This window comes from Melopsittacus undulatus, chromosome Z, assembly GCF_012275295.1.
Source record: "Melopsittacus undulatus isolate bMelUnd1 chromosome Z, bMelUnd1.mat.Z, whole genome shotgun sequence".
Classification (NCBI taxonomy): domain Eukaryota; kingdom Metazoa; phylum Chordata; class Aves; order Psittaciformes; family Psittaculidae; genus Melopsittacus; species Melopsittacus undulatus.
In genome coordinates, this window is record NC_047557.1 from 44,316,467 (window position 1) to 44,341,827 (window position 25,361).

The following is a 25,361-nucleotide window of genomic DNA, read 5'->3' on the forward strand; positions in this document are numbered from 1 at the left end:
TGTGACCAGCAGGTCGAAGGAGGTGATCCTGCCCCTCTAAGTGTTCTCGTGAGACCTCACCTGGAGCATTGTGTGCAGTTCTGGTGTCCTCAACATAAAAAGGACATGGTACTGTTGGAACAAGTCCAGAGGAGGGCCACGAGGATGATCAGGGGACTGGAGCACCTCCCATATGAAGACAGGCTGAGAAAGTTGGGGCTGTTCAGCCTGGAGAAGGCTGCGTGGAGACCTCATAGCAGCGTTTCAGTATCTGAAGGGGGCCTACAGGGATGCTGGGGAGGGACTATTCATTAGGGACTGTAGTGATAGGAAAAGGGGTAACAGGTTGAAACTTAAACAGCAGAGGCTTTAGATTGGATATAAGTAGGAAGAAATTCTTTACTGTGAGGGTGGTGAGGTACTGGAATGTGTTGCCCAGGGAGGTTGTGAATGCTCCACCCGTGGCAGTGTTCAAGGCCAGGTTGGATGAAGCCTTGGGTGACATGGTTTAGTGTGAGGTGTCCCTGCCCATGGCAGGGGGGTTGGAACTAGATGATCTTAAGGTCCTTTCCAACCCTAACTATTCTATGATTCTATGATTCCATGATTCCATCTTCTACAGTAAGATGCAAGTATTTAGTATACAACACAGTGCACAGACTGCAGTCGAACATTACCATCACTATAGATCATAAATTCAGCTAGAAATTATTCTCCCCGCTATCCTGGAGGACCCATGCCTATATTCTTGACCAGCAAGAATCTTTTCTCTATTCCTGAATCTCTCTTGAGCCCCTGGGGTTTAGACAAAATTAGAAGTCCCCCAAAATGTACTTGTAGGGCCTCTGGCACAGGATATTTTTCCTGTGTTTTGCAGATGATGAGCACCACACAATCAAATAGAAGCCAATACTAAGCAAAAAGAGTCTACCTTCATATGAAAAAAGCTTTGACAAGTGGCACTCTGTTAGGATGCAGTACTTTGTTTCAGGGCTGAGGAGCACCTAATCTCTACGACTCTTGAGAGCCTACTTGCACAGGTCTTGCAGTGTGGCTGATCTAGAGCTGTATGTGACTAAGAAGTCCCAGGGTACCAGCAAAAGATCTGCAGCTATTAATGTGTGACAAACTTGCACATTACAATTATTACAATAATTTTAGGACACACACATCAATCCACTGCCCCCTTATTCTCTTTTTTTTTTCCACATCTGTGAACATGGCTAATTAAAATGCAGTGCTGAAATTTCAGAAGCTGTGTTTGAATGACAGTGTCCTTTGGAGGCAGGAAAAATCTTCCAGCAACAAGCCATTTCTCATGAGGAAAAAAAAAATGGAAGCCCCATGGAGTGTGTCTGGATTGTGTCCAACAACTAGATTTGTTTGCATTTATTAAATGTAGTAATGGAGAAAACTGCAGAGAGCCAAAAATGTGTTTTGGAGGGCAGAAGACCTCTATCAAAAAGCAAAGTCTGCCAGTATCATTAGACTATTGATTTATAATGATGTTTACTATTATTCTCACATTATGTGATAGGGAATATGACTGAAGAATTTTTCAGCTAGCAGTTGTCAATTCAAAACTCCCCCAAATCACAGATTTTTCACAGGAGAGGAATTGTTGGGTTTGTCCAGTTCTGAGGGAAGAATTATTCACCCTCAAAATCCACTATGCAGCTAATACAGTTAATGTCATTAAATAATTTAAGTCATTCAGTTACACACATGAGAAAGATTTGTCAGGAATGTATTGCCTACAACTCCAGCCACTTCACAAGGATCCTCTGTCCATGGTGCCAGCCTAGGCACCCTTTTACTGGCTGCCTGCTAGGTAAGTGGCACAATAGAAGATCAGAAATTATGAACATGTAGGTATAAAGCATCTGAGGAGCCCAAAAACCACAATTTAAGATGTTTCTTTAAACTTCTGGAGGACTCCAAGAAAAACAAAATTGCAGCCATTTGTCCTTTTTCTAAAACAAAGGCTTTAAAACACTATTCGTGCAACCTCATGTGGAGAAAATGGCTTTGATTCCAAAAGCCTGCAATATAGGCAGGTAAGAGAAAAAGCAAAATAGCAAAAGGCATGCAATAAGAGCAGAATAATATAACCATGACACTGAGCCTGTGTCTTTGTCCACTTTCTTCAAATAAGTTCATTTGTGTTGTTTTGGTTTTTTTTTTCTGTTCTTGTTCTATATAAACTTCTATATTGGAGAAAGAATTGAAGGAAGTAGGAAGCTAAATGCACTAGCATTAAATGGGAATAAAATGAAGCCACCTCAAAATTCAGGTGTTTTTTGTTGTGGTTTTTTTTTTGTTTGTTTGTTTGGTTGGTTGGTTGGTTTTTTTTTTAATAAAACTCGACCGATGTGTACATTTTAAACTAATCTTTTCTGAAAAATACTCCAGAAAGAGACAAATAAATTGGAAACAAAACATAAGGCATTTAAACTAGAAGCCCGCTTATGGAGATGCCACCCCTGTATCTGCTGTGAAAGAAAACAGGCCTTTACAAACTGCATTATAGCTCCATCTGTAGGAAGATCGGACATAAATAATCTTGTGAGCCAGCAAATACACATATGGATATGTCTCTCAGCCCTGTGAGTTCTTGTACCTTTTTTTGAAAGCCCATAGTCTACAAGTTAGGTCTCTTATTTCTAGTTCCCCTCTGGTCCTAGGACTCCTTCCTGAAGTCAGAAGGAAAATAGGTGAAAAGAAAAGTGAAAAACAAAAGTAAGTGAGATCCTATATAACCAATGTCTTTATTGCAGTCAATGGAACTGTTTTATATTACTCAAAAAGTTAGAAAAAGCCTTTCTGTAAAATGTAGGGTTGTAATGCGGCTGGAACACTTTTCAAAGTTCAGTTCCTCTGCCTTGAGTGTTTTTCTTTGAAATTAGCAAATGTGATGCACATCTACAAGAAGGGTTGGAAGAAGGATCTTGGGAACTACTGGCCTTGGTGACAGGGAAGGGGATGGAGCAGATCAGCCTCAGTGCCATCATGCAGCATGTACAGCACAACCAGGTGGTCAGGCCCTGTCAGCATGGGTTTATGAAAGGCAGATCCTGCTTAACCAACCTGACTTCTTTTTATGACAAGATGAACTGCTAAGTGGATGAGGGAAAGGCTGTGGATGTTGTCTACCTGGATTTCAATAAATCCTTTGACACCATCTCCCACAGCATTCTCCCAGAGAGACTGGCTGCTTGTGGCTTGGATGAGTGTACTATTCACTGGGTAAAAACTGGCTGGAGAGCTGGGCCCAAAGAGTGGTGGTGAATGGAGATGAAGCCAGTGCACAGCTATTCACAAGTGGTTTTCCCCAGGGCTCGGTACTGGGGCCAGTTCTGTTTAACATCTTTATCAGTTATATGGACAAAGGCATATAATGCACCAACAATCAGTTTGCAGATGATGTCCAGCTGTGCAGGAGTGTTGGTCTGCTGGAGGGTAGAAAGGCTTTGCAGAGGAATCTGAACAGGTTGGATTGATGGTCTGTGGCCAATGGTATGAGGTTCAAACAGACTATGCTCCGGGTTAGGTCATGTTATGACATGGGGTCACAACAATCCCATGCAACACTACAGACTTGTGTAAGAGTGGCGAGAAGGCTGCTCAGATGAAAAGGACTTGGGGGTACTGGTTGACATCTGAACATGAGCCAGCTTGTGCCCAGGTGGCCAAGAAGGCCAACAGCATCCTGGCTTGTATCAAAGATAGTTTGGCCAGCAGGACTGGAATAGGCTGTCCAGGGAAGTGGTTGAGCTACCAATCCTGGAGTATTTAAAAGACCTGTAGATGTGGTGCTTAGGGACAGGTTTAGTGGTGGTTTGGCAGTACCAGATTAATGGTCAGGCTCAATGATCTTAAAGTTCTTTTCCAACCTAAATGATTCTGTGACTGTTAACTTCAACATGAATGTAAAGTTTTAAACTAGCAGCCAGTTATGGCTGTTAAATTAGAATGTTTCTGTCTTTAGAGAAATAGTAGCTCTGTGAGAACCAGCCACACTGACGAGTCTTTTCTCCCTGTCTAAATGCTGGGCCTTCACTCATGCAATGAGGCCACAGTTATGACACAACTGAAAGTAAACACACAGCAATATCAATAAACTAGGTAGGTATTAGCATACTCTTCTAAGAGTTTTGCCAATGACTGGATACTGAATAATCTAAGGAACCTTTAAACTGGCTTGCTTGGATGCAGTCATCAGTATCATTTCAACAAGACAGAGCACAACATAAGCTACAAAGCTTACCGGAAATAACATAAAAAACCCCACCCTTGCTGAGCTCTTTTCTGCTGTGGTTGAACTGCTACTTGATATCAAGATTAGTTAATTTAAAGCTAGTTCATTGTAGACAACGTTCTTAATTGAAGAACACATTTTCTGGTACAATTGCTATAATATAGCTACACTTGGAGACTCTTTTAATTTAAATACCACCCACCCAGGCAAGATACTACTTTTTGGGAAATAATTTCTGCTATTTCTCTAAACAAATTAATTCAGTAATTTCTTACTCAAAACATATTGTTAGAAAATATACCGCTTATACTACAATACTGGGAAAAGTTTTCAGCAGACATGTGGACAAGCTATTTTTGCCAAATAAAACTGTCATATGACAGCAGCGAGGTTTGGTGGTGTATTTTCATCTAAAATGGTATGTAAACTAAGTAAAACAGTACTCCATTTTCTCATCTTAGTGGCACATCCATTCCAAAACAAGGTCTGCAGAGTCAAGCACTAAGCAATACAGTCTTTTCTTACTAAAATGGCCACACCCACTCTAACTAATATAGGAGAATGACATCTCTGTTTATATAAGATTATTTTCTTGGCATGAACAATTCTGTTTCACTGCCGATTTGCATATTTCGTCTCTCTGCAGCTAAGCTTGCAAATGAGTTAAGGGTCCTTTGACTTCTCTATGAAACTCAAGTTTTTAGTAGAAAACAACATACTACCAATAAAATTTGATCTCCGAATTTGATGTTAGCAGTGCAAATCTGGAGTTTAGAAATGAGAAACCAAGAATCAAAGGACTACTTTTCTACAAGGACTACAAAGGACTACAAAATCTTGGCTGCTCCAAGAATCCTTCTTTTTTCTGTATGGCACACCTTTCACTCAACCTTCTCATACTTGATTACTTAGCTGTGAAGTACTTTGCTATCCTCTGTATATGCTGCAATATGTTCCTAATTAGGTATCAGAGATGCTGGGACAGAAGGTATTGTTACTATTAAGTAATGTATTTGAAGGTAATTAATTAGCAACAACTTCATGCAGCTTATGGTATATTTGGTTTCCAGTTATAGATTCATTCTGTCACCTATTTTCACCAGTGTTTTTAAAAACTGATAACACAGCAAAATGCAGAATTGGCTAATCACACAGTTGTTTCTATAATATACTGCTTTTTCTTTTTTTTTTTGCACTGTAAGCTGCAGCGTCTGACAACAAATTGAAAATTCTTCTAGAATTTTCCTCTGTGGTTAGATTTGTTTCTGGTGAGCAACTCAAAGGCACAAGATCTGTTTGCTTTCTGATTGAAATGTGAACAGCACATTAGCATCAATCCTGGTCCCTGAGAATACCGTAATCCAGAGCTACTCTGAAGGAAATCCTGTCTAGTGAATAAATTGAAAGCACTTCATTTCTCAGGAATAATCATTCATTCCTCATGATTTATGAAGAGGGAACAGAGTGCCAAATATGATGTACAAAATAAATTGTACACCAGGAGATTTTGACTGACTTCTCCAGATCGTAACCTTTAAAGGACCCATAATAACAATGAATTATGGTTGTTCCAGGGTGAGCTGCACAGTGGTTCGCAGGATGAACTAATATTCAGCTATGTGCACTCTGGACTTGGGATCTTTCTTGGATATTGCACCATATGTGTTGTAAACTTCCATATGACTTTGAAAAGAACATCTACAAGTCTCCTCTAGTAATTCCTAAATCTTTGGGCCAATTTCAACTACAGGGAGACAGAATCACAGGATATTTGACAACACTATTGTCAAATAGCAATATAGAGAAAAAAGAAGAGGTTTTGGTTGACTACAGATCCAACCTCTTGCTGAAAGTAAGACTAATTTGAAGTCAGAATTTCAAATTAGAAGCCTAATTTCAGTTAGAAGCTCAGCATTCTGTCCAGTCCAGTTTAAAAAAACTCTAAAAAGAGATTATCCCTTTTTAGAATCTCTGTAATCACATTTCTAAAATTTAGGGGTTTTTTATCTTTTTTTTTTTTTAAACTGGGTAGAGAGATCAATGAGTGGCATTGTCAAAGAAAAGGCGGATGGGAGACAGTTAACACATTTTGTTTGGCTTTTTCTAGTTAGCTATTCAGCTGATAGCTGAGATTATTATGGCCTACAGAGGAACTGGCAAGAAAGAACCTGGTAAACATACCATTGATCAAAAATAAGCTTTGTTAAGTTTTGTGTTTCCAGAATAGCTTGGAAAAGGCATAAACACAAAATGGTAAGCAGGATTTTCTTTTTTCAACTATTTTTTCACTTATGAAATGTAATTCTACTTATGTACAGCATTTACACTTTGGAGATATAAAATACGTATATACATAAGTGGCCCAGATTAAGAAACCTTAATTGCAGACCTTTTTCAAATAAATGTAAGCTACCTAGATGGATTTTACCTAGAATTCAGTGTAATTTTGAAGGCTGGATTCAGCTGCCTAGGACTGTTTCTGTTATGTGCTGCCTAACCCTCCAATTGTTTCACAAATCCATATTCTTACTTAATATAGCAGAGTTCATTTAAAAATGCCTTAGAAAGCAAAAAGCACCAAACTCTGCAAAATGGAGGTCAGCATCTCAAATTAGGCTGTAACACCTATCATTCTCTTGATTCATACAGACAGGGACTAATGACATACACTCAGCACTGATGCACTCAGACTTCTTAATCTAGCTAAACCTAGATTTATGAGCAAACGTCATGGAAGAGACAAAAAATGTCTGCTCTGTCTATGATTTTAATCAGAAATAAAAACATTATAAATGTAATACATTTTTTATCACATCTTAGAGACTGTAGGTTTCTGGACCTCTGAATGTCCCATTACAGTAAGAAAATATAGAGAAGTTTATTGAGTGTGGCTGGCATGCCAGTTGTCTAGCAATGGAATACAAAAGTCTTTCTAATGAAGTTTTTATTGCACTCTATCAAACACATTTAGCAATAAAAAAACTTATATGATATAATTTAGTATATTATATCAGAGGCATTACCAAAGTTGAAGATCTATCCAAAACAAACAGCTTTGATAAAATATGTGTTTCAAGCTGATTTCATTGTTGTTTAAATTGGTATCTAGACTCTAAGTATTAGAGAAAAATAGACTAAAATGATAGGAATAATTCTCAGTATAGAGGTAAATGCTTACACGCAAACTAAACCAAGAAATCAGTTGGTACGTAAGTATGGTAATTGTCATTTCTGTATAGCTGTCCAGCAATACTTAGCAATCCAGCACCATATATTCTTGAAAGAGAGAGTGACATCAAAACTGCTAAGCATTTCAGGAATCCAGTAATACAGACTGATTTCTTCTTATTTCAGATGTGGACATTTGTTTAACTGACAAATTGTATTTTATTTCCTACTCAACTATATCTTTCAATGACCGATCATCATCCAACCTTGAAATAAATGTTACCTGATTAAAGTAGTAAAGGTTGAAACATTTAAAACACATGCTGTAGATCTCAGAAATCAAGTCAAGATGTGTAAGGGTAAGAATCATTAGAGGATTTATGAAATCTGCTCTGAACAAATTAATTCATCAGTTTAGCCAAAGGCCTGTCAATGAATTCAAAAGCTTTTAAAAAAATGGAACATCTGTTGCATATTTCAAGGTTCTCTTTATATGTAAATGCAGTGGATGACTCTTTTTGAGGCGGAATACACAGTTTACATAAATGTATCTGGAAGTTAATTTGGAATTGCTCTCATGTCCTTGAGGATCAGGGGTAATCCATGGAGTGATTGAGGAGAATTAGATATTGAGTGAAGCTGAAAGGTACATCCATAAATCTGGATAATGACATTGTCAAAACAACCTATTACCTCACAGGAGTTAATAGCAGCCTTCTGGTTTGGTTTTTTTTTCTTTTTAAATAATCAACATTGTGTGTTTTTTTTAGAAAAAAAGGTAGAATTCTTCTGCATTCTGTGGTCTTTCTGAGGTGAAGCAATAACCTATGCTGTCATTTGTCCTAGCACTAAGTATTAACTAATCTCATTCTGGTTTAGAAAATCATTTAAGCTAAGGCTTAAGTCCACTCAGCTAAAACAATTTGGTTTACCGCCTTTGTTGTGAAAGGATGGTACTGGTCAGAAAATGTGCATTAAGCAAAAGTTTAAGAAGTTTGGTGTTTTTTCTTCTGTACATCTATGCGAGCATTCTGTTGTAAATTAACAGCCTAGTCTGTGTAGAAAACTGGCTTGATTGTACTACTTTGTAAGAGCTATGTTAACTTCATATACAGACAACTGTAAATGAACACAGCTAAGTTTTCTAAGAAAACACTACATGAATGCAAATAAATGCAAATGTTATTCTTACAATGCAGAAGATACGGTACCTCAATAGTTTGGCTTATGAGACCTCAACTCTGCCTCATTTTCTATGGAGGATGCTGCTACTCCACTTATTTTTATGGCTCCAGTAATCATAGTAGTTAGATGATAATCATCAATGAAGTCATAACAACAGCATAGCTGTTTTAATACAGAATTATTCCCTCCCACATACACATACAAAGCTGGGTTGTTCTCTTCTTTGAGGAAAAAAAAATAATAACACAACCAAAACCCAAAAAAGGAAAAAAAAAAACCAAAACCACAAACACCACCCAAATGAAAAAAAAAACAAACAACCCAAACCAAACAAACAAAAAAACCCCAACCAACCACCAAACAAAAGTAACAAAAAAACCCAAACCAAGACATGCAATATGAGTGACTGGCTATAATAAGAATGGTCTTGGGAACTTCTTTTGTGCTAACCTTTCCCCTTTTAATTATACCTATGAGTGCAGGTTTGGATTTTTAGCATGCCCTTTTTTTTTGGTGAAAATACATTTGACAGTTGGCCTACGGATTCAGTTACTTATGCCTTATATTTACAACCAAAGTACCACATGGAGAGAATAGGCCCCTAGGTCTGACCAATAGTAGAAAATTAATTTGGACTAGCAGTAATCTTGAATGCTGAGGAAGGCAGTCCTGTGCAGAAAGCACAAGCAATTGAATGCTGTATATTTTTTACTTCTCTCTGGTTTTTGGTTTGTTGGGGTTTTCTTTGGCTTTATTTACTTACTAAACTTCAAGCACGAATCTTCTATTAGTGGGGAAAATGAAGCAGTAAGCATGAGAGAGTGCCATGCTGAAGAAGGTTGGTCCATTGCTCAGTGCTGCCCTGTGGCAGTGCAAGTAAGTTGATTACAAGTCTACTTACAAGTCAGCAAGCAATATCCTCAAAAATAGAAGTATTTTTCGAAACTCCAATACTCCCCTTCTTTGGCCCTTGTCTGTTCCTTAAAATGAGCTAGCAAACCCAGTATTTTAAAACTAATTTAATAGCTTTTTTTTTAATTAAAAAAAAAAAGGAAATCTGTGCTGGTTACAGTAATAAAAAAACCCAAATATTAAGGTTGTAAAATCCAGCCCCAGAGTAAGGCTGAATATTTGGGTTTTTGGGTTTCAAGAGTTTTTTTGTATAAAGAAGCCTACTACCTGTCTTTGAGATAAATTAAAGCTAGAAAAAACAAGTATGCCTTTAACAGTCATTCCTTTTTTGAGCTATATTTTTTTGTTGTGTGGTGTATAAGTAACCTGTATACACTACATCTTGAAAAAATGTGGTATCAATTCAGAATTTACTGGGTGAGGTGAATCAGAAAATAAGACAACACTGCAGTTCAAAGTAACAGAAAATTTGTTTACAGATGAAGAAGCTACATATGTTTAATTTGGACAGTAAGACTTAGCTATTATGGCATATGAATCAAGTTTGCTATTTTGTGGTTTTATTAGGTTTTAATTGTTGATACTTGCATTTGTACACCCTTAACTACAAACTAGGAATGGGTTTCAGTTTGTCTGAGGGCCAGTGGCATGGTAGATGCATGTGTGTACAGATATGTGTACAAACCAGATTGTGTGGAATAAACCTAACAGAGAAGTTACCTATTACAGTGACCAGACACCTGACAACAACTATAAGTTACATTAACCTAATAAAGGGCATGCATGGCAACTTACTTTTATATATATATATATAATATATATGTATAAAATTACATTATATATAATGTATTTCTGAAGAGTAAATTATAGTAACGTCTTAATAATTCCTTTGAAACTTTAGAAATTATATCATAGTCTTTCTCCTATTTTATCTTCAATTTTATTCATACGCAAGGCTTGAAAAAGTCTACCAGTAGTTTTACTGTTACTGTAATCTGTTGCTGGTGTCACAGAAACTGTCATATTTTTTTCACTTAACCTTGAACAATGAACAGGGGCTCAGAGTTTGTTTAAATAAAAAATACACTTTGCAGTGCAGTTCCCATTGTGCTATGAAATGTGTCTGTGCCTGGGTTACTGGTTTAATGCATTTGTTATATTGAGAGCTGATTCAGCAGAAATAAGCTCTGACATACTGGTCCCAGACGTTTGTGGTTTCTGGCACCAACAGCAGTCTGATCCTCCTAGTAAAAGAGGTTAACTGACTACAGAGTTGGGGAAAAATCCCCCAGGAGCAAAAATATCCTTGCTTTCCACATGAACATGCAGCATTCATACATGCTTTAGGGGAACTGACTGGTGAATTGTTTGACAAGGACCCAGTTTAGCTTGTCTAGCTCCAGTTTACATCTTTAACATATCTGTACACAGCTACAGTATTCCCCTAAAAACTGCCACTTCATCAAGCTACCCTATTTTGCTAGATGTGTTGCATGGATAGCACAAAGAAGAAACACAGGAAATAACTTTGTATAAAGCACTGCATTCTAATCACAATACCGGAATAAGATTTTTTTTGTTTAATCAGGAGTAATATATTTTAATATAGCTTCAGAGTGCTTCCTAATATGGTTTGGTTTTTTTTGTGTATGTATGTGTGTATGCCTCTGCACATTTCCTCAAAAGTGTAACACATCAGTTTGGCTCACAGTTACTGACATAAACTGCCTAAAAGAGATCAGAAAGGAAAAAAAAGTTTTAACTTTTAAGAGGATAATTGCATAATGCTTTCTTAATTTTCAGATTATCGTATCAGCCTAACAGTTCCCAGCTGGTATCACATTTCCAAAATGACCCCACAGTTTCATTTGATTAGAGATGCTCTGATTATGTTTGACCTGATGATTAAGTTAGAGAGCTATTTACAAGGGCTGTGTGCTTCAGGTTTTGTGGGTTTAGTTATGAAAGCTGCAAGTCCCAGAATCCGGTGCCAAGATCACATTTGCTTAGGAAGCTTTAAGTGATTACTTTCTTATCTCTTCAGGACAGCTTGCCATGTTACCCCTCACAAAAAAAAAAAAGAAAATAAACCCCTCTATCCTTCCAGTTTTAGGTTTTTTTGCTCTCTGTATGTACACTGCTCTTACATTTTTCCCTCCATGCTTTGCTGTCAATCAAAAATAAAAAAGTTAAGTCAAACCTGAGGAAGCAAACACTTTTTATTTTTTCCTTAAGGAAAAAAGGGATTACGGGAACCAAACTTGACTGTAATCTCCATAAACCATTTCTATGACTACTACTCCTAATGGAAAGCTCTGTTCCATTTCTGAAATAATTTTTATTTGTAAAGTGAAATGTGTAACACATAATAAAAGATCCTCTGAAGAACAATTATGCTGATTTGGTTTAACCAGACCCAGAGCAAAACTGAGGCTGGTCCACAGGCCTTTTGAATGTTCACATATTTTTCTGAAACATTCAGAACTGCTCTACACAAATACCCGCTACAAATCCAGTGGAGCTGACAAGTCTCATTATCCAGTTCCCACTCCAGGCAATCATGAAATCTGAGTGTTGCTGACATGATCCATTTATACACAATATTTATTTAAGGACAAAACTTTACATTTTCCTCAAGTCTGCCTTTAACCAGACACTCGAAGGAAATTAATCAATACTTCGTAACACTTGTGGAATCAGTCTCCCAGGTTTATTCAAGCTTACTAACACATCATCTGGCAGATGAACTTTAAAGGACAATTTTGCAGCAGGTTATAAGAATTATACTACTCTGGCTTCTAAGAGTCAGTGAGATTTAGGATTAACCAGAATCTTTCTGAGAGAGAATGAGAGTTACAACACAAGGGATATCTGAACCTTTGAGCTAAACTCTCAAGTGTTGCTTATTTTTCATGTGTTGTGAACACATTTAAGTGTTGTGCAGCATTTTCAGACATCCTTATTTAGCATTTTCAGGCTTTTATTTTATGATTACTGATACAAAAGAGAAGTATGAATTGAAAATCTTGTGAGTCATTGAGAATAACTGGAAGGCAAGACTGGAAATATGCATATACCTAGGTAAGAATTGGTACTGTGTGTTTTGGCACTGGGTTACAGGATAAACTGGATTCCATCCAGTATCTATAACTCTTATTTTTAAATAATAGACAGCATAAGCAGTTAGCCAGAACTTGGTTTGTTCTACAGACTTCTTCAAAGAACCACAGAATGGCTGAGGTTGGAATACTCCAGAGCACATCTAGTCCAGCCTCCCCTACTCAAAGCACAGTCACTTAGCAAGGTTGATCAGGCTTATGTCCAGTTGAGTTCTGAGTATCTCCAAGGATGGGGATTCCATAACAACTTTAAGCAAACTAGAGCAGTGAAGCTGAAAGAAAGCTGAAGAGCTTTTCCTTACCTTTAAATGGAATTTCCTCTCTCAGTTTGCACTGACTGCCTCTTGCCTTGGGTACCACTGAGAAAGTATGTCTCCATCTTTTTTATATTCTCCCATCAGGTATTTGTGCACACTGAAAAGATTTCTCCCAAGACTTCTCTGGAGGTTACACAATTCCAGCTCTCAGGCTCTTTTGGTATGGTCAAATGCTCCAATCTCTTCATTTTCATGAACTTGGACTTTCTACAGCATGTCTGTTTTCTCTCTTAGGGGAAGGCAATAACTGGACACAGTGCTTCAGATGTGGTCCCACCTGGGCTGAACAGAGGGGAAGGATAACCTCCCTTAATGTGTTAGGCAGTGCTCTTTCTAACATAGCTCAAGATGCTGTTGGCTGTCTGTGCTTAAGTGGTGCACCACTGGCTCATAGTTAACTTATTGTCTACCACGACCCACAGGTCATTTTCTGCAAAGTGTCTTCCCAACTATTTGATCTCCAGCCTATATTACTGTACAGGGTTATTGCACCCCTGGTGTGGGATTTTGTTGAAGTTCATGAGATTCCTAACTGTCCATTTCTCCAGGCTGTCACAGTCTTGGATGGCAGCACAAGTGGTTTGTCAATCACACTTCCCAGTTATGTACAGCCTATAAACTTGCTGAGGATACACTCTGTCCCACCATTCAAGTCATCCAAGGCCAGTACTGACCCCCAGTATCAGACCCCAGAATACTCCATGGATTACTCCGTGCTGCTGATAATAATCCTTTAAGCCCAGAAGTTCAACCAGTTTTCAGTCTACCTCACTGCCCATTTATCTAGCCCATAATTCATCAGCCTGTAGATGGAAGACATTATGGGAGAAAGAGGTGAAAGACTTGCTGAAGTCAAGATAAACAACATACACTGGTCTCCTCTAGCCCCCCAAAGCAGTCATTTCATTGTAGAAGGCCAGTGGATTGGTCAAGCATGAGTCTGAACACTTAAAGTTCAGGGTTATGATCCTGCCTTATTCCTTTCTCTCAAGATCCTAGACTCTGCCACCTCATGGTGACTACAGACCAGGCAGAACTTCATGTACCCCTGCTATCTCACACAAAATGCCAGCTCTTTTTCCCACTGTCGTGTACCGTCCTTACTGAACAGCCTATATCTGCCCACAGCTATCCCTCCACATCATTGTGATCCCAAAGACTGCAGCTCTGTGCTCTAGGGCTCTAATGCCTCTTTTTTGTTCCCTATGGGTGTGCATCAGTGAACAGACAGTTCAGAGCACCTATTCACGCTTATTTCCACAAAGAACTCCGAGAATTTCTTCAATACTGTTAATGGGAAATGTGTAAAATACTGTGGCAAATGAACTGCTGGAGAAACCAAAACCTTTCCAACAAGCTAATTCAGTGCACATCCCATTATAAACTTTTTGTAGCACTCTTAATGCTTCCATGCTTAATTCATACCAGTGAATTGAACCGACTATTCTTTCTTCTAGTGCAGAGTTAAACAACTGCCTGACATTTTCAAAAATTCTAAGTGCCTGTACCTTCCATGGCTTTCAGTTAGGCTTGCAGATGCTGAGTGCATCTGAGAATCACCAGCTTGCTTTGTTTTCAGACATACTGAAGTGCAGGATGCTGTAAATGTAACTAAGCTGCTCTTTTTAGATGCACATCAGCTAATTTATCTCTTCTCTCTGTCAAAGAAGAGTGAACAGGAAGGCCACAATGTTACATGTGAAATGCTTTCAGGGATATAGCACATATTTAAAAAGTGCTTATCTCCATTATCCAATACATTTTACTTGTTATCTGAGCCTGACACTCCTCTTATGAAATCTAAACTAAGTCAAATATGAGCAGAGTTCAAATTTTAATATGGGTTTTGGATATATTCAACTTTTCAGTAATGGCAACAGCTTTTCAAAATTAAATCCTTTTACAAATCTATCCCTGAAGGAACATGGTGGGAGACATTATTTGCATCCTAGCAAATAACTTTAAACTTGTGCTAGAAAGATTCCTGAAAGATGGACTTTTACATCACAGAAACTTTTAAAGGTACATGACAGAGCTAAAGAATTCTCTACCCTCTGAAAACATCTTTGTTATGGGCCTCATCCTGTAAGGGTACTGCATGAAAAAAGGCCTCATCTCACTGGGCATCACAGAAACATGGTGGGATGGCTCCTTTGACTGGAGTGTTGGAATGGAAGGTTACAGGCTTTTTAGAAAAGACAGGCCCAGTAGGAGGGGAGGGGCAGTTGCCCTTTATGTTAGGGATAGGCTGGAGAGTATGGAACTCTGTCTGGGGACAGGTGATCAGTTAACAGAAAGTTTGTGGGTCAGGGTTAAGGGGAAATTGGTGATGGGACACATTACTGTGGGGATATATTACAGGCTGCCTGATCAAGAGGAACCTGTGGATGAAGAACTCTACAGACAAATAGGAAAAGCCTCACACTCACAGGCCCTTGTTCTCATGGGGGACTTCAACCACCCCGACATGTGTTGGAGCGATGGTACAGCCCGGCACAAGCAATCCAGGAGGTTTCTCGATTGTGTGGAAGACAACTTCCTTCTGCAAGCAATAAAGGAGCCAAACAGGAGAGGTGCCCTGCTTGACCTCGCGCTCACCATCAGGGAGGGGCTCGTTGGAAATGTGGCTCTCCAGGTAAGTCTTGGATGCAGTGGTCTCGAGATGGTCGAATTCGAGGTCCTCAGGACAGTGAGAAGAGCGTGCAGTAAACTCACTGCCCTGGACTTCAAGAGAGCAGACTTTGGCCTCTTCAGGAACCTGCTTAGCAAGGTTCCATGGGATATAGCCCTAGAGGGCAGGGGGCCCAAGACTCTTGGTTAATATTCAAGGATCACCTGCTACAAGCTCAGGAGTGTTGCATCCCAACTAGAAGGAAGTGCAGCAGGAGGGCCAGGAGACCCCCATGGATGGATAAGGAGCTGCTGAGAAAAATTCAAAGGAAAAAAGAGGCTTCTAAAAGGGGGAAGCAAGGACAGGTGGCCTGGGATGAGCACAGGGATGTTGTCAGGGTAGTTAGGGACCAAGTTACGAAAGCTAAGGCCCAATTGGAGCTAAACTTGGCAAGGGATGTTAAAGATAACAGGAAGGGATTTTATAGGTATGTAGCGGCTAAGAAACAGATTAAGGACAATGTAGGCCCCCTCCGGAAGCTTTCGGGAGAACTGGCTACACAGGACTTGGAGAAGGCTGAGGTTCTGAATGGCTTCTTTGCCTCGGTCTTCACTGGCAAAGGCTCTGACCACAGCACCCGAGTCTTGGAAGGCGGATGCAGGGACTGTGAAAACCTAGACCTTGAGCCCACTGTACAAGAGAAAGTTGGGGCTGTTCAGCCTGGAGAAGAGAAGGCTGCGTGGAGACCTCATAGCAGCCTTACAGTATCTGAAGGGGGCCTATAGGGATGCTGGGGAGGGACTATTCATTAGGGACTGTAGTGATAGGACAAGGAGTAACGGGTTGAAACTTAAACAGCAGAGGTTTAGACTGGATATAAGGAAGAAATTCTTTACTGTTAGGGTGATGAGGCACTGGAATGGGTTGCCCAGGGAGGTAGTGAATGCTCCATCCCTGGCAGGTTGGATGAAGCCTTGGATGATATGGTTTAGTGTGAGGTGTCCCTGCCCATGGCAGGGGTTGGAACTAGATGATCTTAAGGTCCTTTCCAACCCTAACTATTCTATGATTCTATTCTATCTTGTTTTCTAGCTTGCATTTCTTCTTTTTTTCTTTTTTTTTTTTTTTTTTTTTTTTTTTTGCAAAGCTAAGTAAAGACACAGAAACTGCTCTTAATTTGGGAGGGGAATTTTAATGGTCTCCCTCCTGAAGGGAAGAGCATCAAGAATGTACCTGACAGCTGTAATGGAGACTCACCATAGGGACTTCATTCGGATTTTTAGGCACAATTCTCTTTCAGCTAACCAACTGAGGTCGTACCCTAACATAAAAGCAGTAATTGGATTCTTGGAGTGCAGGCAGAATTTACCTGCCTGTTTATTAGAAAATTTAGCATGTTTGAGCAAGAGGTTAATAAGTTTCTTATTTCTTTCTACTGTGAAATTGTAATATTTTATCTGTGACTAAAATAACAGCTGTACTCTGCACGAGAATGTCCTTATTAAGCACAAATGTCTTGCTAAGAGTCAAACGGAACATAGCATTCATTAAATAAACACCTTGTAGTATAAACACACCTTTATCTTCAAACATGATTCAGTTTAATAGCTTCAATAGCTCGTGTTCAAATTGGAGCCTGCGTTCTTGCTGATTTTAGCAAGATGCTCTGAGGGTCGAGATATACTAAGTATCTGAGGTCATGGTAAAGTTACATTGTGTTTATTTTGCCAGATTTTTAAAATCCGAAATGCCATCCTGTTTTCGTCTTTGGTTTAATGTTGGTTTAGTTCCTCCCACATTCTTTTGGCGTGAACACGGTTAAGTGCATGATGACATGTATATTTTTAAAACAATGTAATTTATTGGTACTATATTATGTTTTATTGTTGAACAACCTCCCCCAACATATGCAGTGCCCAATATTCACGCAGTTTATTGTTGTAGCAACTCTATTAGTGCTTTCATGCTTGCTATATTCCCATTAGTCTAATATAATTCATTGATCAAACACCATTCATCTTTCATTAACTTCTATTAGAACAAAATTCTGGCTAATAACAGACAACTCAAAAAAGCAACATAATGCTGCTCCAGTTTCTATAAAGCTTCATTATTCTTTGAGCAGGCAGGTAGCTGCTTCAATGTTAGCTGCATGCAGAACCAGCACGGAGATCCACATATTAGAAAATCTATTGCCTTGCCTTGTTTCTGAAAATACTGTAGGATGTAGGATTTTGATTAGCTAGTCTGAATATCCATGTTCATTGTACAGTTTTACTGCATATGCCAAAAGGATTCTAGCTTTTTTCTCTAATGCTTAATACCACCTTAACATATCACTAAAATAATTGAACTTACAATATAAGTAGAACCAATGATTCATCCCAAAGTTATGTCTCTTGTATTAAAGGTTTAAAAATATTTCTTGCATTATATTTGCACATAATACACCTAACTGTTGTTAAGTGAAACTACTTAGTATTGCACTGTTAAGATACATCTGAAAGCATTTTGTCATAGACCCATGCTAATAACATGAATCTGAAAATTCTGTCCGTCATGTACTTTCTATTAAATTCCTACTGGGATATGAAGCAATCTGGGTATTTTTGGTGGGTCTGAATTTTTTCATCAAGAGCAAGATGCTTGTTACAGATGAAGTTTACAATTTGCAAACCGTTGCTATGTCCAGCCAAGCTCTCCTGAAGATGGCCAGCAGTGGAGCCACGGGCATTAGCGAACCTCTCACTTAGGCCTGTTCACCAAGTGCCATCTCCTGCGGCACATGGGGTTTTCCTGTACTTAGACCACCTCACCGCAGCCAGCTCTCTCCACCACGCCATTGCACCGCTGGGCTCTGCAGCGTCTGCAGGGTACCAGCTTCAATCCGTGTTTCCTTACTTGTGCAAATCCTTCATGCAAAATAACTTTTGCTCTTGGCTTGTTTTTCCTCCTTTGTTTGCAACAACATCCTTTCCAGACGTTGTTACAAACAAGGGCTACATTAGGAGGAAACTCACGTTACAGTATAGCAGTTTGGGTCAAGATGCCAAACCATATCACCCCGGGTAGTTCTGCCGCGCTCAGCGGCCAGACTGAGGGGCAAGGCCGCACCCTGCGGCAGCGGCTAGCTCGTACGACACTGCTACACGGTGCGCTCCCGGCGGTGTAATACGGCACAGACACGACTTACTCCCAGGACTCTGCGGGGCTCGCTCGGAGGCTCGCCACCCTCTGTCCGAGAGCCCAGGGAGCCGCAGCACCGGTGCTACCGATTGTCGCAAATCGTCCCACGACCGCAAGTGAGAACACTCCTCCACTCCCAACGATGCACACAGCACCACCCAAGCTCGCCAGCCTCTCGCGATAGGGCCAGCAAACCTCGCGATACTACCTGCTCCGCGCCCTTTCACAGCCGGCTCCTTTAAAAAGGAAGTCCCTCCGCATTGCTCTTCTCGCGATAACTCTCTCCCTCCAGTGGTCTGCAGTCGCACCTGTGGCAGGATGTGGTGAGGGTTCGCCCAGGTGGTGGGTGCAGCACTGTGCCCGCACCCCGGCAGGGCGGGGGGGTAGTGAGGCTGCCCGGCTCTTGTTCGAGTCGGCAGGGGGGTGAGCGACCTTCCCTTCCCTGGTATGGTGGGAGGTGCCTGCCGGGTGACTGCTCTGCGCCTTCTGGGTTTCCTCAGCCCGTGCCCTCCGGTGTGGTGCCCAGCGAGGCTCTGTGGGCGCCAGGCCTGCCCGTGTTCCCCTCTTGCCGCAGCTAGGGCGGCCGTCCGGCAGGCCTAGAGTCTGCGCTCGCCCCCGGGTGGCCTCCGGCCAGGCAAGGGTTTTGCACGGCCAAAGATTAAAGTGAGTGTTGGTGTCCCAGGTAAGCATCTTCGTGTATTTTCCCAGAGCGATGTGCAGGCACTGCACACATGCTGTGTGCACGCACCTTTTCTCAGGTGAAAAATGAAAGCAGATGTGGTAGTTAGCAGGTGCGTCCCTGTGCGGCGGTCCCGTGGGAGCGGGCAGTGCCCAGGGGAGACGTCTGCGTGTTATGGTGCTGTGAGGCCTCGCTAACGGCAGAGCTGAGGTGCTGGAGTGTGCCTGTGTATATGTTTTAGCAACAGTAAGGGAGAAAATGCTCTTAAAATCGGGTCTGTTACCAGCAGCATACATTTCGAGTTTGGTTCTTGCGACAAGGGGAAACGTGGTTGTGTGAACTCATGACATCCTGCTTTGACATCTTTTGGAGGAGAGCATTTTTGAGGGTTTTTATACTGTTTATCAACTTCATAGTTAAGCTTTACAATTGAAGGATGGCACTGCTTTTCCTTTACACTGTCCTTGAATTTTGCTTTGACAAGTACTTTACTGGAGTGTACAAAACTCCATTTGTGACCTACAGTCAGTGATCAGTCATCAAAAATTAGGAAGCAGTCATGATAGTTTCACGTGGGTTTTTTTGTTTGTTTCACGTGGGTTTTTTTTGGTTTTTTGTTTGTTGTGAGTTTTTTTTTTTTATTATTTTTGTGTAGAAGTGATTGTTGAAAGGAGCTAGTGTGTGACATGAAGGGCAAGTTCTGCTTGACCAGCCTGGTCTCCTTCAACAAGGTGACCCACCTGGTTGAAGAGGGAAGGGCTGTAGACATTTAGTAAGGTCTGTTAAGACATTTAATAAGGTCTATTTGGATCTTATTAAAGCATTTGACACTGTCTCAGTGTTCTGGAGAAACTGGTTGGCCATGTGGTAAAGATTTGACTTTATGATGCTAAAGGTCTTTTCTAACCTAGCTGATTCTATGATTAAGATTTAATACTCTTAGTAAATGTATAATGACACCTTTTTTTTTAACAATGATGAGTAGAGGCTGACATCTTAAGTATTAACTTCCTTTGTTGATGGTAAGTGTATTGTACCCATGTTAGAAAGCCATAGCAGATGATTTTCTTAATTTTTAAATATAGTACCCTACAAATATAGTTTTGCTTCATAACCCAAGAAATTAGTAAATCAGTCTGGGTAAAGCAGTAATTCTTGCTTTGGCTTGTACAGCATTGTTTTCTGGAGTTTTATAGCAGTGGTGTCCTTACTACCATTGCATTTCTTTTCTTTCCCTTTTTCTTATTCTGTGCCTTGTTTCTCACAAGGTTTGGAATTTGGTAGCACTGAAGCATGCAATTTATTCCACTTTGCACCTGGAACTCTAATTCTGACAAGTTATGTGCAACTTATTAAACTCAAATAAATGCATAGTTAAAGACAAAGGTGCTGTCATTTGAAATCCTGGTTTGAAGTTGAGAATCTTTACTGTCACATGTCACTTCAGATATTACTGTAAAAGAAAGTAATTATGGAAATGCTGCCTTATTCTAAACTTTGTTTTGCATATTTAACAGTGTGTTTTTTCATTTTTTCAGTATTGCTTCTTGTTTTTCAGAAATTGCTCAAAGACTTAGATGCTACTGGGAGAAGTTCGTGTGCACGTTTTTTGCATTGGTTTAAGCATGTGTGATACATAGTACAGATGCCTTAAATTTTAAGAGATTGGATATGTATGATAAATTGAATATACTGTTTCTTCTTCACCCTTGGCCACAAAAAGATACGTTTGAGCTTCAAGTCTCTGAGAAAACCATCAGGAATGGCCGAAGGTATGGAGTAGTTTATGTACTGTTCACAGGGTGTGGGGCTGAACTTCCCAAGTGAGGGTGATGGGAGGAATTATGAAAAAAACCTTCAAATAGCGAGTCTAATGGAAAGGTTGTAGTTATAATCTTGTTGGTATAAGAACCAGGCCATTAGTTTAGGTTATGGGATGCAAGTTCATAGCAGGCAAAAGCATGACACTGCGAAAGAGCATACTTTTAAAATTTGTAGTTGTAAGACCCCAAATGCAAGGAATCTGCATGTGGTAAAGAGGAAATGGAGCGCCTTGAAAGAGAGGAGTGTTGGGGTTTGCTACACGCACAAGCTATACCTAGCCCAGGGTGTCTCTGTGGCTAAAAGAGTACTTTAAGGCCAAAGAATTTTAGAAGAGAAATATTTTCCCTTCTTGTTTTATTTTTACTCTTTTATTTTTACTATTACATGGATGTCAGCTTATGACCACTGCAGAGGTTTGTTTTCTTTAGCATATACAATTTAATTAAATTTTTAAAATGAGTAGTTATCACTGATCTCATACATTGTAGATAATAATCCTGTAAGTGTACACTTCCAGGAGCTCAGGAATTGGTGAGAAGAACCTGTCTTTCTCCATTATTTCTTTTGCACTGACACATGAAAATGGGGGAAGGTAGAATTTCTTGTCTTCAGGACTTTCTATTTTCTTTTTCTTCCCTCTGGAAAGAAGCTGGGTTGAGAAACCCAGAAACAGTGGACTACCACTGGTCATAGGTATGAAGTACAAATATGTGCTTTGATGTAAGATTCTGTCTGACTTGCTTCTTTCCATAAAAAGCTTAGTTGCCTCTCACTGCTACTGATAATGACTTTCTCAGAAGTAGCAGGGCTTATTCCAACAAATAGATAAGAAACAATATAAGTGCTAAAATTAATTATATGTCCCTTTCTTTGTTTTGGGGTGGCAGAGCTGGGGAAGGTTCGAAACTGTTTTCACAAATTTGGAAGGATGAGAATTCCTCAGTTCAGATTTGGAAAACCCTGTACAACTATTACTTCCAAGGTCTTTCTCTTTTTACTATGCGGAGTGATGGCCTTGTTTTTTCTGATAGAGGTATTTTATTGGGTTTTTCAATGCGGATTATTTGAACTCTGACACACTGCTGTTCTTATCTTCCCTATTCTTTGTTGGAAGCATATAGTATCATTTAAAAAAAAATTCTTTGCGCATTAAATGTAAAAATGAGATAGCTAAAAATGAAGCAGGTCAGTCATCTGTGTTGTTAATACTTGATATGCTGTATTAAGGCTGGAGTGAGACCATCATAGAAGGGGATTTTAACAGTTCCAGACTTCACAGCTGTAGGCAGTTAGCCACTTTGATGAACAAAACGATAGACTACTGTGTGCACTTAAAGTACACTTCTGTTGTTTCTAAACATAAGTTTGTTTGTTTTTACCTGTTCCAGACTGTGTTGTGAGAAAGGTGATGTTTTTCCATATGATTATAATCATGAAACAATTTACTAACACTGCAATAGTAAATTCTGGTAGATCCGAAGTGTCTAATAAAGAAGGTGCCGTGATCTTTTAATTGGACACTAAACCTGCAGGCATCAGTGTATCAGTATTTACGTATGTGAAGCCACTATTTAACAACTTAATGTATCAGAATTTTGTTTTTACATCAGATTTTTTTCATACACACTTCCAGATATCTGTAACATAGCAGTGTTTCAGCAAACTATAATTTTATATCTATCTCAGGATTTAGTTCTAAACAATAACAAGTGCCCTGATTCTAGTGCTACTTTCAATGAGTTCTTTTATGTTGTATGCATTTTGTCAAATAAATTTATATCCAATGTTTTATTAATGTGACATAATGAAATGCTTTGTACATCTGGCCAGTTTATCACTCTATGTCTTTGTGGGTTTTTGTAGATAATTGGCATATTGGGGAGAAGTGCCTTGCCCCTTGTCTTGAAGATGGGAAACTTCATGAAGGAACAATATCTTCTATTGAAAAGGACAAGAATGGAAAATCATTTGCTGTTGTATCATTCTCAGAGTCTGAAGAAAGGAAAATATTAATAACTAAACTTTGTAGAGTCAAAGACAGAAGAGGACCCTGGAAAAGCTTAATATTTGATGATGGTGATCTGGAAAAGCCTTATTTTCCTGACAAGAATCTTCCATCTTCTGCAGTTGCTTTTAAATTATCTGACAATGGTGATTTTATTCCATATACAATTAACAGATACCTGCGTGATTATCAAAGGGAAGGAGCCCAGTTTCTGTATGGACATTATGCTAATAAAAGGGGCTGTATTCTTGGAGATGATATGGGCCTTGGAAAGACAATACAGGTATTCTTTAAGTTTTTTTTGGTCAATGAATTTTCTATGAGTTTCTAATTTTTTTTAAAATAACTTATTCAAGAAAAGCCATGTCAGTGAGCTTAACTTCCCTTTGCTGTTGTGGAGTTGGAGGTGGCAGGCTGTGACTGTCCAGGACAGCACTTAGAGCCAGGAGCCATTGCTGATTTAAGATTCACTCCTGACAAGCGTCAAAACTGGGCTGTGTCCCCTTTTGGTGTAAGCACTGATAATTACAGTGGTTGAAATATTGGTATTCATTTTATGTTGAATTTACCTGTGCATCATGAAAGCACTCTGCACTGGAGTATGCTAAAAGAACTTAACAGCTCTTATCTGACTGCTCTTTCAATATATTTTTTTTTTCCTGAGAACAAATAGTTTAGGTGTACTGGGAATGAATAGGAGTGGCCATATTTACTCCCATTTCTGGAAAGAGTGCTAAGATGTTCTATGTTATTTTTATTACTCTTTTGGAAATACAAGTTCAGTTGATGAAAAGACAAAGTATAGCAGGATTTTTACATTATGCTTTGAATGAGTGTGGCCCAAATGATTCATTTATTTTACTAATATTAGGGTGATTTTACATTAGAGAATTCTCTTTAATCTTTCCCATTTTTAGCTAGCAGCTTGAATCCTATGATGGCTAGTGTTTGTCCCCCTCTCTTTTCTCCCTCTGTGTGTCAAATGTGAGATCATTCCTTCATTGACAAACACAGGCTGTAGCTTCTGTTGCCCTTCGCCCTTCCATTTAGGATGATGGCAGACACCCTTCAGTGCAAAGAAGTATTATTCTGTAGCAAGCTTGGCAAAAGGAGTGAGTAAATTAAACTGGCAAAACTCTCTGGATAGAGCATTTAGAGGTCCATCACGAATTTGTGTATCTGCTGCTGATCTGTTGACACATTTATTGAAACTAAACTTCATCCATTTACCTTGTATTTTACTCAAGCTTGACCATGTTTCTTGTCCATGGCAGTTTAAGAACTCTGTACTTACGGAAGTTTGTTACTACTCAGAACTGCAAATAATCTGAGTTCATGTAGCAGGAAGCATCTATGTAAGATGGTAAACTGGGCAGGAGGAATTGAGTTGTCTTGCTTGCATCTCATTTATTTGTACCTCAGAGCTGATTCTGTAATGACTTGGTCACATTTGTCACACAGTGACAGTGTTCCTGTGTGGAAATCAGGTCTGGTGGTTATTTCTTTTCCTCACAGTGTCAAGTTTTGAAGAGTATCTTTGTGTATTTGTTATAAAACACAGCATTTATGTTCAGGTTCAGTAGGGGAAAGGTAGTCCAGTGGATATGAAGTAAAAGAGGATTTCACTTAGTTAAAAAAGAACTGTTAGTTAAACTTCAAGTAATGATTCAGTCTTGCAGAAAACTTGTCTTATGTTTGTCAGTTGCATAAGCCTTATTATTTCTGAATTACAGGGTGATTTATGACATAAAGGGTGTTCTAGCCAACTTTTGCATTTTAATATTCTTTGTACTTCTGAACTGATTTTTGCTTCAATTGTCCTGACTGTATGGCTCTTGAATTTCAAGCTGAAGTTGAGGTGAAGTCAAGTAGAATAATATTGTTTCTTAATGTGATTGCACTAAGTTAGTTTCCTATCAAGGTCTTTAGGTTGCTTTGTGCTTTATGTGGACAAGCCAAAGGTTTCTTATCACAGTTGCCCTTTTATAGTCTTTTCTAGTGTTAAATTCGTGATGCATCATTCTTCCAGAAATGGAGGATCTGGAAGGCATATGGAGATTTTATGTTCAGTTGAATTTCATTCTTACTCTCAAAAGGATTAAAGACAAAAAAAAATAA

At 39.3% G+C, this 25,361-nt stretch overlaps 1 protein-coding gene across 1 annotated transcript in view; it reads left to right on the forward strand.

Moving 5' to 3' along the window:
* The first annotated feature begins 19,034 nt into the window (after window positions 1-19,034).
* Window positions 19,035-25,361, forward strand: part of ERCC6L2 (ERCC excision repair 6 like 2) — a 31,748-nt gene continuing 25,421 nt past the window's right edge. Inside the window, exons 1-3 of the mRNA XM_031054230.2 lie at window positions 19,035-19,417; window positions 20,973-21,186; window positions 23,102-23,526. Of these exons, the coding sequence (XP_030910090.1) occupies window positions 21,177-21,186; window positions 23,102-23,526 (435 nt within the window). The 5' untranslated portion in view covers window positions 19,035-19,417; window positions 20,973-21,176. The remainder of the gene's footprint in view (window positions 19,418-20,972; window positions 21,187-23,101; window positions 23,527-25,361) is intronic.